The following is a 15,444-nucleotide window of genomic DNA, read 5'->3' on the forward strand; positions in this document are numbered from 1 at the left end:
TGCGTGTGTTTTTAACTCCTGGCATGCAACCATGTCACAGACTGCCAGTCAGCTGGACACACAAGAAAGAAGCTTCATGCTTTGAAAAGGAAGCTTTTAATGCTTTGGAAGCTTCAGCCAGCCTTGCATGTCTCATGACATAATGACACTCCCCAAACCTGCAATTATGAGCTTAGACGCTTGTACTGATATTGGAAAAAACTCTGCTTTCTGATCATTATCTCATCTGACATGTTAGAAATGGCTGATGATGCTTGGATATAATGATGGATAAGAAGGCTCCTAAATCTGCACCTCAAGCCGTATCTGCAAGCTTCTCTAATGTGCTGGGGTGAAAATGGCTTCTAAAAACAACAGGGTGTAAAGGGCAGCGCAGTTGAGAAAACCTAAAATCAAGATCTTAGTTTAAACACTAATAGAAATGATCTTTCAGAGAGTTTTTCAAAGAGTTCTTGGAGGTCAGAAATAGTGTTAGGCTAAAGCCACTCTTGAAGGAATCTGTTCATTGTGCTCTGTTCAGAATCAACCGCCTTCACTGTTATAAATAGGGCTCGTTCTCTTGAAGACTAAATATGAAAGAAAAAGCACAAAAGTTTTATTTTGGAGAGGGTGCTATAAGGAAGGTCACTTTATAGAAAGCATGAAAGGTAATTTGGAGAAGAATGCTAATACCAGCTATATCAGATTGTGAGGAAGCTGAAAACAGCATATGTTCTAATATTGTCTTTTATTGATTTTGCTGCCAACATCCCACTTCAACAATGTTACAGCCGCACTTCAGGATTCTTAATGGAGGGGGATGGAGAAAATCAATATACAGAGCTTGCTTCTGCTTCCATTGAAGTCAATACGAGTTTCATTATTAACTGCAATGAGCAGAGGACAGAGTTCAGACTGTTTCATCACTTTGTGTTTGTTTATTCTTTCCCTTTTTATTTAACCTCCTAAGGGGCAATGTGTATTTTTATCCTATATTTTACAAAAGTCCCATTTAAGTAGGGCAATCCCCTATCAAACTGTAAGTTTACACATTCAGAAATGATGCCCTGCTTTATGAAAACTAATGAAAAATTATAGCCTGTATCCTAAACTGGGAAAGTTATAATAAAATATATAGGATTTGAAATAAATTCTAATAACAAAATAATTTCTTTCTTAAAAATATTTTCATTCCAATATAAAGCAAATAAAAGCAGTTTAGCTTTCACTGACTTGTAAAATATTACTTTCAATATGCATTGTTTTCTCGATTACAAATAGATAGGATGCACCTGAATCTTTTCACTATTATATTAATGCTATTTACACAAAATGAAATATGTTTAAATTATCTGCAAAAATTATAAGCATCATCTTCATTCCAACAACATGCTGTTAATTTTGTTCTAGCATGAATGCAAAACATATTTTAACATGCTGTCAAAATGAGACACTAAGAATGTCAATAAAATAACACTAAAATAAATGTAAATTTAGATTGCTGTCACAAGTGCCTGCTTGGTTTTGTGAAGATGTTAGGTTGCTATAGCATTTTCCATAGCAACTTTGCATCTTATTACATAAATAATCCCTCAGTGTCCTTAAAGCTTACTAAAAACAGGATTAAATCTATTCTCATATGTAATGATCCTGCATAAAATCTTATCAGTATGAAATACCCAGAAAATATGATAAAATGTAATCTAGATAATAGTATTTCTGGCAGTTGAAAAGCATCAAAGTGCAACAGACTTGTTTCATAGTAAACAGGACATCCTCCTAAACCTCATAATAGGAAAATGCCTTTGAAGTGTCTGTTTCCTCTAAAATTTGCAAGTTAGATTAACTCCTTCACTGCTGCGTCCACAGGACCGCATAGATGTTCATCCCAGAGTCTACGTGTTGAACATGATCCAGAGGAACTGGCCCAGTACCTGGGAGAGGAGGAGGCTGTTTTTATTCCCCAGGGAAGACAGGCTGGGCAACTACACTCAGCCCTGATTCATCAGGATTTTTCTCTTAAATTCAGCTGCACGAGAAGCACTATTAGAGCCAAATGGACTTAAAACCAGGGGCATAAAATTAGACCCCTGCCTACATGCTTCCTGAACTTCAGGCTGTTTTTGTAAAAGCTGTGGGAAAAATGGAATGCATTTTATGGCACAAAATTGGAGCCTGCCTGATGATAACAGCTCTGAACTGGCATAACGTGGAAGACACTAGAGCAGACTTTCCCCAGCACAGAGAGAATAATCATCTTGTGCTGCTTTCTAGTGATCATCCCTGATGGTCCCAGGGAGCAAAGCTGATTGTCTGCTAGGCCAAAGCATTTCCATTCAAAGGGAAGTTACTCTGCTCACAGAGCTCAAAGGGGTTGTTCAGCTGTCTTCTCTGGACAGAGAGAGGACTGTGTCAGTACAGTGACAATTCAGAGCTTCACATTTTAAATGCCTTCTTTGAGATTGCTTCTAAAACCTGGTTAATAGCTTCTATTAACAGGGTTTACTTTCCTCTTCATATGTCTTTCTATGCTTATCAGGGCTGATTATGACACCAGCAGCTGATGGCTTTGAAATGGTACCAATTTATTTAAGGGAAAAAAACCTATGGTAGCCCATTAATTTTTAAAGCAAATACATTTTGTTATTTTATGTTATCTTTATCAATAAGTGTTTAAAATTAAAATGGGCAAAATATGGGTTTGTTAAATACCAATATCACTTTCACAATATCTGACACCAAAAAGCTATGAGATGGAGAGGTAATAACAGAAAAATAAAACAGGCTTTTGTTTAAAATAAAATCTCCCATAAACCCAAAAGGTTAGACTTACAAGAAGGGAAGGGAGAAATATCTGATGACTGCGATCAGGAGGAAGATGATGATCTGACATGAGATCTGCCTTGACACTTATCAAGTTGGAAAAAAAGAAAGAGAAAGCTCAGCTCCACACAGTTGGGGCTTAGCAATTTCTATTCAAAGTTTTAACAATCCATATAAAGCTTTCCTACCAGTTTAATCCACCTATAAGACACAGTTTCTATTCCATGTGTGCATCACTGCATTCACAAAAGACTTAGAGAAAGAAAAACGAGGATTAAATTCCAGAGAAAAGATGAATAAGCATCACACAGATCACTTTGGTGTTGTTTCAGGCTTTCCTTGAAAACTTGCCAGGCTTGCAACTTTCAAGACAGGCTTACAAACAATATCCCAAAGTCTGTTTTATGCTGTGTGGACTAAGGTGCGATTTTCAAATACTGACTTTCACAAGGCCTTATACTTTTTGTGAGATGGACTACCCACTATTCAGCCTGTTTCTTACGACAAGTGACTTAACTGATGCTGCAAACAGGACAGATCAGTTCAGGAGAGCATTAAAGATCCAGGCTACCAGATCTTTAATTCAAGAGAGAAAAGCTTCAACGTTTGACACCTATTTTAGGTATGTTTCACAATCCTGTCATAGAGCATGTCCTTCCTAACTTGCAAAGCAGCAGCGATCTTACATGTTCAAACTGGGTTTGTACTACATAACTTGCAATTTATTATTTGTGCACAGTTCCTGTGATGTTATTAAGCTACTTCATAACAGGTAATATAATGGTGGTGAAATGCTCCAGGGGTCCAATGAGTAGGCTACTGCAAGTTCGTTGAGCTGGAGAGAGCCCTGTACCAAGAAACTTATTCACCTGGACAGAACAGTCAGGGGCTGAATGAAACGAAGAATCATTTTCTCCACCTGATAATAGAGAACTGAGATAACAGAAGTTCAATGATTAGTCCAGGCAGGAGACATGTAGTGAAGCTGGGATTTGGCCTAGAGCTCTGGGATCCCAGTCAAAAGCCTTAATCAGATAACTATTCTTACTGCAAGCACAGTGCATTTTGTTCTTTTCCACAGTGTCAGCTGCAGTCTGAAGTTGGAGTTGCTAGAATTAATGGCACATTGTTGTGAACTGCAAAAGGAAGAGATTAACCCACCTCCCCTTACAGTAGAATTATAGGTGCCTTCTAGGCATTAACCAAACTTCAGCTCTTCTCTACAACACACATCTTCACTAATTCTTAAAATTACTTTGGAGGCTTTTGCATGTGATTCCTTTCTCCCAATGCCAGCAGGTGGGAGAAGCATCATCCATAAATCCTGATCATTCTGAAGATTTTTGTATATCCTCTAGACTCTAGCACTGAATCTCCTTTTTGTCCCTTGAGCTAACGCTTCAGTAGCTGCGCCTTGATTTTAAAATATATTAACTGGGTTGCCAATCATCATTATTATTTTTTTCTTAGCAATCTCCCAGCTTTACTTCAGCAATCCTCTTGTCCCTTTCAAACTCCAAAATCCACATTGCAGAAAAATCACTATTTAAAGGCTGAATTTTGAAAAAAACCCCAAAAATTAAAGGAGATTGTAAAGTAATAGCTGATCCCACAGGTGAGATTCACTCAGTCTCAGGTCAGCCTTGTGCCAGCTTTCCTTGTAATGCAAAGGACCTTTAGTCTGTGAAACCATGCGGATTTCCTATAAACCAAGCACATAGGATAGTTCAACCATCTTATTGGATTTCCTAGGGGGTTCCTTGGGGTGTCCTTGCAGCAGTTTGAGAGGCTTTCCAACATAACCAACAAGTAGTGAAACCTTTCTTTTCCTTGAAGATTCAACTTGCACACGAAAAAGTAGGGTACTGATTAAACCTGGGGAGAATGACCTGTAAAACACCTGGATTAGCAGAAGGTCTTTGTGCAGGAGGCAATGACAAAGCCCTGAAAAGGGACTAGAGGGTAGAAGACAGGTTTAGGAGACTGGAGGTCCCAGTTCTCATTCCAAATCTGTCTCCAAGTCACTGATATCAGTAAATCAAGTTCATAAATGACTAGGAGAAGCAGGTTAAAGAAGAGGATTTGAGTCTAGAAAGGAGTTACACACTTTGCCACAAGTTCCTATTGAGTTGTTCTGCATTGCTGCAAGACCAGATCTTCCCAAGCAAACTGTAATTAACAGATTTCTAATAGGTGCTGTGACTTGATCACTTACATGACTTAATATCTAGCAGGACTTGAAGAAAAATGCAAATTATTCTTAGCAATAACTCTTTCACCTTCTACCCCAAATCCTCAGATCTTTTGTGTAGTAAAGCCTCAGCTACCCATAACATTCCTCTGTGTCCTAGTTTCAGCTGGGAGAGTTAATTTTTTTCCTAGTAGTTGGCACAGTGCTGTGTTTTGGATTTAGTATGAGAATAATGTTGATAATACACTGATTTTTAGTTGCTGCTAAATAGTGCTTACTCTAAACCAAGAACTTTTCAGTTTCTGATGCTCTGACAGTGAGGAGATGCACAAGAAGCCGGGAAGGCACATAGCAGGGACAAGTGACCCAAATTAGTCATGTGAATATTCCATATCACAGAGTTACTGGTCTGCTCAGTATATAAATTGAGGGTAGTTCATCAGAAGGGGCAAATTGCTGCTGGGGACAGGTGGCTGGGCATCGGTCAGCAGGTAGTGAGCAGAGGTATTTTGCATCACTTTTTCCTCTTGGGTTTTATATCCATCTCTGTCTTCTTTTCATTACTACTACTACTACTACTACTACTACTACTACTACTACTACTACTACTACTGTTGTTGTTGTTCTTGTTGTTGTTGTTGTTACATTTTGTTCCATTATTAAACTGTTCTTATCTCAACCCACAAGTTATTATTTTTTTCTGATTCTCCTCCCCATTCCACTGGGCTGGGGGATTGAATGAGCAGCTGAGTCATACTTCGTTGCCAGCTAGGTTAAACCACAGCACTCTGAACCCCAAAGTCCAGTAACTCTGGATAAGCATTCAGATACTGAAGTACTTTTTCCCAGTCTCAGGGTTTAGAGGTGTTGCACTGCATTTTGAAATGTTAGGGCTGGAATCCACCCTCTTTTTTTCAAGGTTGTGAATAGGTTTCTCTTCAGATATCCTAGAGGACAGTTTTCATTCTAACCAGTCCCAGTCTAGCTGTGAGAAGATGTGACATACGCAGAAGAAATTATGCTGAGAGACTCCTGAAACTACATTTTAAGAAGACAGAATGAGGCCTTAGAACCCATTCTAAATTGTTGAATTAATTAAGCCTTCTAGTACTAGGGGTTACTTAACCAGGGGAAACAGTGAAAAAAGACCTGACACAGATATTGAAGCCTGGGGGAATCTCTGTTACTTGTTATAGCTTTGGGGATGATAACTTCCCTGAAGTCTTGTTCTCACTGTCAAGAAGGGCAGGCTGAAAAATAATGTCCTCAAGAATATTGTTGGAATGGCAGAACAGGCAGTCCAGAGCTCTGGAACCATCCAAATCAATTCATCGTGTCTCATTGCTTAACTCACTTTCAGATTTAGACTTTTAAACCGTTATGTGTGTGTGCTGTACTTGAATTGAAGAGGCACAATACCTTCTTTATGTTATTCAAGCCTTGCTCTTCCCATGATTAAGTATTTAGACCAACATTTTAAGAAAAGGGGTTAAAAATAGAGAGTGCCTACGTTTTCTTACTGTGTAGAATTGTTTCTTTGTGATAAAAGATTCTTTAAAAGACATTCTTTGTAGAACAGAGGCTACTGTCATTACAAATAGCCACTCCAGTTAGAAAAAGCAGTAGTTCTGAAATGACATACTCAAAAAGAGAGAAAAAAAAAGAAAAAGAGAAGGCAGCTAATACAAATAGTAACTTTAAAAAATGCCAAGAGAAGGAAGGAAAAATCATTTTTCTGTACATAAAAATAATAGTAAAAAAAAGTCCTTATCTCAGTTTATTTTCATTTACCAATGTTTTCTACCCAATAACTCTTGTGGTTTAACTCCAATTTTCCTCTATTGTCATTGACAGAACCAAATGCACTTCTTTAGTTGAGAGTGTAGTGTTGAAAGAAGAAAGCTATAACATTAATTTTAGAACTGGATGACTACATATGCAGCAGGATGGATCAACTCCACGGAGATCAAGAGGATGATGAATGGTACAATGAACAATGATGGACAAGTACTCAAATGGATTCATATAGCTAAATTTTGATTTAGAATGCTGCACAGTAGTGGGTTTGCTACTTTTATCATTCAAGTGCTCACATTGTAACAGTAAAAATACTGAAATTATTTTGGATGGAATGCTGTAGAAATCTCACATATCAAAGCTTTTGATAGAAATGTCTTTTTTCATGCAAGAAAACCAAACACACTTTCCAATTTGTGATGTTACAAAAGGAATGACCAGCGTAGCCCTAAGCATGCATATGTTAAACCTGGCTGTATTGATATTGTGACAGTTTAAAACATTGTTGCTCCTCTTCTGGCATGCAGGCTGTAGGTATTTCTGGCTCTACTTTCCTGTTGTTAATTCTAATGACTTTCTTCCATAAGAGTGGACACAGCTAAGGTAAGATGATTATACAGTCATAAAAATTGCTGACTGCAGTGACCTACTGTCTTAGCTCCAAAAACCTTCTTAGTGTTGTCTGGAAAATCCAAATCCACACAATTAGCCAAGCAAAAATTAAGGCCACCCTTTACAGATTTTATTTTTGCATTTTTCTTCCAGGAAAAATATTAAATCTCCCTTCAAGAGAGATGTCACAGTAAAAAATTCTTTGCTAGGATGACACTCCTTCCTTTGGTCTTTACTTCTGGAGTCTTTTGACCTCACAGAGCATCTTGTCACAGGAGGAGCCAAAGAGTTCTTCTCTATGTAAGCTTGAATTCACATTTTTTGACTAGTATAATAGGACTTGAAACAGTTTAATGGATGAAATTCTTTCCTTTCTTAATATGGTACCTGTCTGCAAAGGATTAGATTAGAATTATCCTAATGGAGACTCTCAGTTTCTTTCCATATTACTCCTTCCTTCTTTATCTTCCTTAAAGTTCACTGCTGTCTGGCAGTTTCCAGTCAAGCTTTGGCTTCAGCTCCTGTAAATTTTCTTTCTGTAGATGAGCATCTAAACAAGTAAACCCTTGTTAGCTACTCAAAAATTTATTAGCCAATGACAAGAAATAGAGCAAAGCATCCATCCGGATCATGTTACCAGTTAGTAACTCAGGTAGCTTCTGAGCTACCCCTCGGTGTCTACCCTGGATAGCAGTGTATCTGTAGAAGGCTGAAAAAGTTCCTTTTCTTTATTCATATTACATGGCCCCTTGTTCTTTCATCCCTGAAACCTATCTAATGAGTGTCAATTCATGCAGAATGCAGTACTGTATTGTGAAATAGGTACCCTTAGAAGTGCAGTGTGTGACCAAAAATGCTCGGTTAAAATGGTATGACTTATTTGTTATAGAGATTAGAGATTATTATGTCCTCGTTGAAAAGAAGGGTAAGGATTAGAGAATACTGACCAAAGCATAAATTCAACTGGTCTCATAATAAGACATTGTTACAATGATGGAATGAAATAATGTCATGCAAGACTGCAGAGAGTGCAGTAAATTAAAAATGCTTCCAGGTAAGGGCAGAACTGGAGAATTTTCATCATTATAGAACATAGCAGGTGACAGACACCTCATAGAGACAGCTTGCATCATTCAAATAAATAATTTGTGAGGGTTTAAAATAAGATACTGTCTTATCTAATCAGATATTAACATGTCACTTCTCATATATAAGTATTTGTTTGCTTTTGATAAAACAACACTTGTATATACTTGACATTATAGAGGGGTTTGACTTTACCTGAATCATCTACTCTCAGCTTTTTACTGGGATTGTCACCACTGTCATCATCAGACATTTCCATCTCCTCTTCCCGGCGGATTCCCATGAGCTGTTCACTGTGTGCATTCCGGAGCTCCTAAAACCCAAAATTATCTTTTGTCAGTATGAACTTCCAAAAAGTAATTATGTATTATTTAGTATCTGTTTTTAATACTGCTCTGATTTTAATTATACATCATTTATCATTGTAATCATATTTATTTGTGTATGAATATTTAAAACAACAGAAGCACAGGGAATTCTTCCTGTGAAAGAACTGACTTTATCAAAGCTAACACTCAGGGAAAACAAGAGAGAAAGTGACTTTCAGTGTCGAGTGATCTTTAGGTCTGCTAAACATAGCAGAATGCTTTAACAGCAGGGATAGTAGTACTTAAAATTGTGTATAAAGCAGACTGATAAAGATTGTGAGCCTGCTTAAGGTATATCTAATTCTTGATTCCCAGTGCCACTTGGAGTATGATTCATTTGGACAAATGTAGGTGTCTCCATTAAACAAAGTCATTTTAACTGCATCCTAAAAGTGTCTGTGCTTATGGTAAAGGGATCTGAGAGCAGTCAGTGCAGATGGAGATCTCTGTATTGTAGATGCTTAATGCTGGCCAAAGGAATCTCACCCTCTGTCCCTATTGCCCAGATTGCCTTGGCTTTAAAAGACTCAGTCCTGTAACACTGTCCTGAAAATCTTTGCATCTTGATCCAAAATGAGTGCCAGCATGGACAGCTCGGTCTCTGGGTGACCACTGCAAGGGCAGGCAGGCGTGCAGGCAGGCAGGCAGGCAGCCCCTGCGCATGTCACCAGGAAAACGATCAGCAGGCACGCAGGCTTTGTAGGAGTCTAGACAGTCTTTGTTCTGGGTAGAAAAGCTGGTGCGGGTGTAGCAACTGGCTTTTTAATGGCAGCACTGAGAAGATTGAGAGGACTCTATTTTGTCCTAATAATCCTGTCAGGTGTAACATGGGGATGCTGCACTGTGATTAGTGTAGGCTTTGTCCATCCGCAGACAGCTAATTTTTCTGCCAACAAAGAGCTTAATTCCCAAAGAGGTGGTTTAAAATCTTTGAAACAAGGAAGAGTCGCGTGGAAGGAGGAGACAGCATTGAGGAGTCCGACAACTGCTCCGTGCAATTAACAATAAGCTGTCAGAGAGGGACTGCGTGAAAAAAGGGAAGGCGTTTCTCTTGAGCTGTCTCATTAGTTCACTGGTGGATCTCAAATATCCTGAAAAATCTATCTATGCCCATTAATCCCAACAAAGGCAAGGAAGCTAATTAGTGGGTGTTTTACAGGAGAATAATTTCAAATTTCTAAAAAAATGATTAAAAAGGTAAATTGTCAATCAGTGTCTCATGAAATCAGAAGCATCTCTGGAAGAAACTGGCAAGTCATTTCTGAATTCCCTATTGGAAAAGGCCACCTGTACCTTTTTCTGGGGAAGTATTACTGCATACATGAGCAGACACCCGCTTATATTTACTCCCTCATTAGGGGACAAATGTCCTTGATGCATCAACGTCTACATTGTCAGCAAAGTCAATAATTTTCCATGGAGAATGTCTGTGTGTATGAGTGTTTGTTTTGGGTTTGGGTTTCTAGCAAAGCTTTCCCAAATTCAGAAAAAAGGGAAGGTGATCAAGTAATTAAAAAAATCAGCAAACAATATCATGGTTAGGAAATATGATTTAAATCAAAGATACCATTTGGTATATTTTCAACATATTTCATATCTGAAAAACAGGCATTTCCAGAATATATTCACATGGTTTTGAATTGTTTTAGTTGTCCTCTTCTTAGAAAAATGAAAGGCAATAATATTTGAAAAAATGAGTAGAGAATTCCGGAAAGTCTAACTCTTATACATTTCAGTTTATTAAATATTTAGAAACCAACAAATGAATGTCACACCACATCCCTTTACAGAAAGTTATTTTAAGAAGGGATAGTCAATATAATTAATGAACTAACAAATCATATTTTCATATGTCTCTAAAAGATAAGACAAACATCAACCCCCAACTTCCCAACTTTCAATTGAACAAAGGCTTTATCCACTACATATTTGAAATATTTGTGAATAAAATGCAAAATACAGTTTGTACCAATAAATTATGCTAACATGTTATTTTAAGTGTCCCATTATTGAAGTCATTTGGTATTCACCATAATAGCACTGATAATAAAGTATTCATTTGGTATTCATGTGGATGTTACATTTAGCGTCATTGGTATTCAGCTGTAATTTAGCATTAGTTAATGGACACTTAAAACATTATCCAAATGATTTATATCACCGCACTTTAGTGTTTCTCAAACTAAGTGTACAACACTCATTTTACAAGTGTACTACAAAATAATTAAATAAGTGCACCTTACCTTCTAAAGTTTTTATTCTGAGACAGAGAAAAATCATTTAGAGGACTGTGATGGTAATACTCTGTACTACATGAAGGTAAACCAAGTGCATGTAAATTGCCCATATTTAAAAAAAAAAAAAGGAAGTAGAAAGAAAGAAAACAAAGACAGCGGTACTTACTTTTTAAAATACAGGCTCATAGCGTATATACTGAATTAAAAACGAAAGCTGGATGACCAAAACACAGGATGAGGTCTAGTGCTTCCTTTGCTGCCACTTGCAGAAAGGGGAGTTAGAATCCCATTTCCTCCACTTATGCTTATGACAGTCACATATGCACTCTGTGTGGTAGTATGATTACATTTATATTGGCTTCTTTGCAAGCATAATATTTAGAATAAGTTATGTATCTACTTTTTAAAAGATATGCATAAAACAAATAGGAAGGAATATGTTGTAATTCTGGACTTAATACACTTAAATAATTATTTAGGAGAGAAATTTTCTATTTTATTTTCACTCAAAGTCATCTTATGATGACCATATGATGGCACAATGAAAAAAAATCTGTGCTATAGAATACTTCTAAGAACAGATAATGATGACTTAAAAAGATATTTTTTCAGGAATAATTCTTAATTCTATCCTTAGTTGAAAATGTTGTTCCTAATTTCACTACTTGAGTTCATTATTTTAGATAGTAAACATAATCTTCCAATGATTCCCCAAATTTTGAATGAAAAATAAAAACACATTGCTCTCTGTCTTAATGTTATTTAACAACTATTATCATAATGAGAGCAATGGGAGCAATTCATACTGTAGATGAGACTGTAAATGGTGAATTGATTAACAGCTAAAATGGTAGCTGTAAATATTGCCAAATACACTCTGTCCAGCTATAATCACACCCGTTCTGTGTCAATCCAGCTGCGAGATGATGGATAGAAGGTAAAAATAAAATCACCAACCTCAGAATGCTTTCGCCAAATGTCTATGTTCTTTCGCTGGGCTTTCGAGAAATGGTCCCAAGCTTTTTGTCTGGTAGAAGCGTTGAAAACGGCGACAATCTGCTCAACTTTGGTGAACAAGGAAGTCAAACAAGACAAGCAATTTATGTTGTGATCACTATAGAGAAGCAAAGCAAAGACACTAGGAGTCTATGGATGATGTCATTACTGAAACAACATCATCAATATCCATCCAATGATGTGTCTTTTGTACTTACATTGTATCAATGTTGGAGATGTCTCCCTTCAAGTCTGTCTCCATAACTTTAGTCTATGCAACTTATAACTCTGTGCCAAAAACCGTGCATGCAGCTGCTTCCCCCTGATGTCTGCTACAACTCCTTGTGCTGGCACATGCCTTTGCGTGTGTGGCTATACAAATGAAAGTGTGAAAGACAAGCAGGCTCTGCTTTGAAGGGTGACTATCTGATAGTGGGAATTTGTCAGCAGACGGGAAGGGCAAAAGCACACATTAACACTGCATTCTGTGGCTGCAGCTGCTGCTTCTCTGCTATTTAATATAAATGGGCTCACCTGTGGTAGATCATTCTGTCCTGTGTCCATGGCCTATGTATGGTTACGTACGCGAACAGACACTTTTTTTTTTTGTATAAGATGAAGAAGAGATGTGAAATGGGCTTCCTTCATTCAATTCCAATGCATTTGTTTTGAACCCAAACATTTATATTTAGGTCAATTACCTAGGACAATTAAGATTCTTAAACTTTTAGCTATTTGTTCATCTCAACTGAGAAAGCTTTTCTCTCAACACTCTTTTCTTTCTCTTCACATCAGTAAGAAACAACATTGTCTTTCCACAACAGTGACTTGACTAAAAATGGCCAACAGGTAAGTTGCTTTGATCTCAGCACAATTAACTGAAGGACCACCAAGAAATTCAGATTTTCTACAAATGACCTGGGCTGTGCTCCTGAATGAGCAGCTGTGCCAAACTACGAAAAACTGAAAAATGCTTCAACTCTTTAATGAGGTTCTTGGCTATTTATCTCTTTATATTCCTGGCTTGAAATGATGTCCCCTGTTTTATAAAGTTGAAGCTTGCAGCACCACCCACCCCTCTCACTGAAAAGTGGTGGCAGGCATGCCTTAGTGCCCCATTGAGTTGATCAGTATCTGCTCTCTGACTCTTCTTGAGTGAGAGATGTAGAGATCCTTATTATACATAACAACCTATCCTTGCTAAAATGGTGAACTCACCTACTAAAGCAGCTATGTATCTTCACCTCTAGATCTGAAAATTAACCTCATTCATTTGAATAGGAGCACATTTATTCTACTCTCTTTTTTTTACCACTTCTGTTGGGTTCTGTAATATTCAGGAAGATTATGTTTTGAATCACATATGGAAGCTTTTCTTTCAGGGATGATTTACCTTCTAAAGTCATAGAAAATAAATGTAGTTAATTTTCTTTTAAATTAATATGTATATGTAGTTTTACTAAAGAATATGCCTCAACATTACTGTGGTGATCTGATCCATTTGTAATCCATTCAAGTTTTAAAGGCAGATGTGATAATTTCAGCCCATTAGAACTTGCTTGGACTGAAGAGTGGATGTATCAAGGAAGTTACGCTGTGTACATTTATTCAATTAATTTGAAAAGAATGAAAACGGTAAAGCACTCTATTATTATGTGTATAGAAACTACGGCTAGAATTTAATTACTATCGTTGTGTTGATGACCCAGGTGCTCAGAAAATTTTGCTTAATTAACAATCTGTTTTCAGTTTGCAAGTGGAAATTCAAGTAGAAAAGATTCACAAAGATATGAGAAAGAGCTGGTTTGCCATTTTCCACTAATAAGTATTAATAAGATCATCTGAATTTTGAAAAGCATTTGAACTTTAAAGTGTTTAATTTCCATTATGTGAACAGGTGTTAAGATTTATCAAAAGTCATTATCCGACTATTTAAGAAACTCTCCTCAATGGAAACACAAGCTAGGAAGATGTCAAAGAGTTTTTCTTGTATAACTGCAGGAGACAAAGTGAACAGAAGAAGCATCTGCTTCACTTACTTAACTTTTAGGAATTAAAAAAACTATAGGAAGTAGGATAGTATGAGTATCACATGCTAAAAATCAAGGCATTTAAAGAAGCTTCATGAAACTGGCAGCTAGGGATTTTAAAAAAAGGGAAATGTAGAGGAGCATACTAAATTAGTATGTATCAAAGACCAATATCCCAGTATGCTATTCAAAGAAAGTGTCAGTGTACGTACAGCCATTTCAACATTCACAGCTATCTAGGCTATGAAGTATTGCAAATACCCACAGGTAACATCCAACATAAAAGGCCTCCAACCATTACATTAGAGCTAAACAGCAGCCAAGGCCATGATTTGACAGTACAGGAAAGTGCCTTCACATCTTTTTGTATTGCATCAACATCTGTATTCACGTTATGAGAGGGCAATTCAATATAAACCCGTTCTGCCAGTTCACATTTGCTCATGTTGCACTAAGATTTGTTTATTTTGCCATAGATACCCAGGAAACCTAAAGCTGGCATAATGCTTGTGCTCTGCGTAATTGGAAGACAAGATACAATATACTCACTTCTGATCAGTATCGAATTTGTATAGGTAAGTGATCCATCAGCACACAGCCTGTAGGGATGGTAGATTCATCCCTAAGAGGAAGTCATGAAAGGTTTATAGTATCTGAGAAACTCTCCAGTTAATTAATTTTTTGTTTATATCTGGATAAGACTTGGGCAAAGAGAGGCCCCAAATTTTGGACTGATTTCTGCAGAATCTGAGTGAAACAATTGTTCCCAGTCTTGCTGCTGACCATAGTTTTCAGATTATTTCCTGATCTCTAGAAAAAGTTTCCAAAACTAAATAACAGGTCATATCAATCTCTCTAAGGCACCTTGAACTCCAGGATGCACTGTACTGTCAACTGTGACTGATAAGTAGAATTATTAAGTAACATGAAATATTAATTGTCAAACATCTGTTACTGAATTCTGTGCTATATCAAATTTTCACTGACCACATGCAAAGCTGTTTCCCTACTAAATTAGGATTTTAAAAAAATGCATCGTTCTGGAAGGGTCCATAACGTCGTCGTTTTTCCTATCAATATAACTTACAGGATGTAAGCAATTGCAGCTTTCCTAATGACTTATTCTGTGGTTGGTAATTTCTGTGGCGTGTTTCAGACAAACGATTATTATCTAATTGCTTTTCTGCTGTGTTATAAATAACTAAAAAGACCCAAACAACTAAATCCAGAATGATATGCAAGTGTCAGTGCAGTGCAACTACTACACACTTTATTACAGGTGCCAGCTCATAGTAAGTACATTAAAAGAATATTTAAGCCTCAGT

General features: G+C 37.1%; 1 protein-coding gene across 4 annotated transcripts in view; it reads right to left on the minus strand.

Moving 5' to 3' along the window:
• Positions 1 to 15,444, minus strand: part of ENOX1 (ecto-NOX disulfide-thiol exchanger 1) — a 285,209-nt gene that overhangs the window by 54,228 nt on the left and 215,537 nt on the right. For all 4 annotated transcript variants that reach the window (XM_018071491.1, XM_008934599.3, XM_018071490.1 and 1 more), the window contains 2 exons: positions 12,051 to 12,157; positions 8,684 to 8,801 (listed from right to left, as the gene is read on the minus strand). In XM_018071491.1, the coding sequence (XP_017926980.1) occupies positions 8,684 to 8,801; positions 12,051 to 12,157 (225 nt within the window). The remainder of the gene's footprint in view (positions 1 to 8,683; positions 8,802 to 12,050; positions 12,158 to 15,444) is intronic.

Source organism: Manacus vitellinus, unplaced genomic scaffold (assembly GCF_001715985.3).
Source record: "Manacus vitellinus isolate BGI_N305 unplaced genomic scaffold, ASM171598v3 scaffold_2_pilon, whole genome shotgun sequence".
Lineage (NCBI taxonomy): Eukaryota > Metazoa > Chordata > Aves > Passeriformes > Pipridae > Manacus > Manacus vitellinus.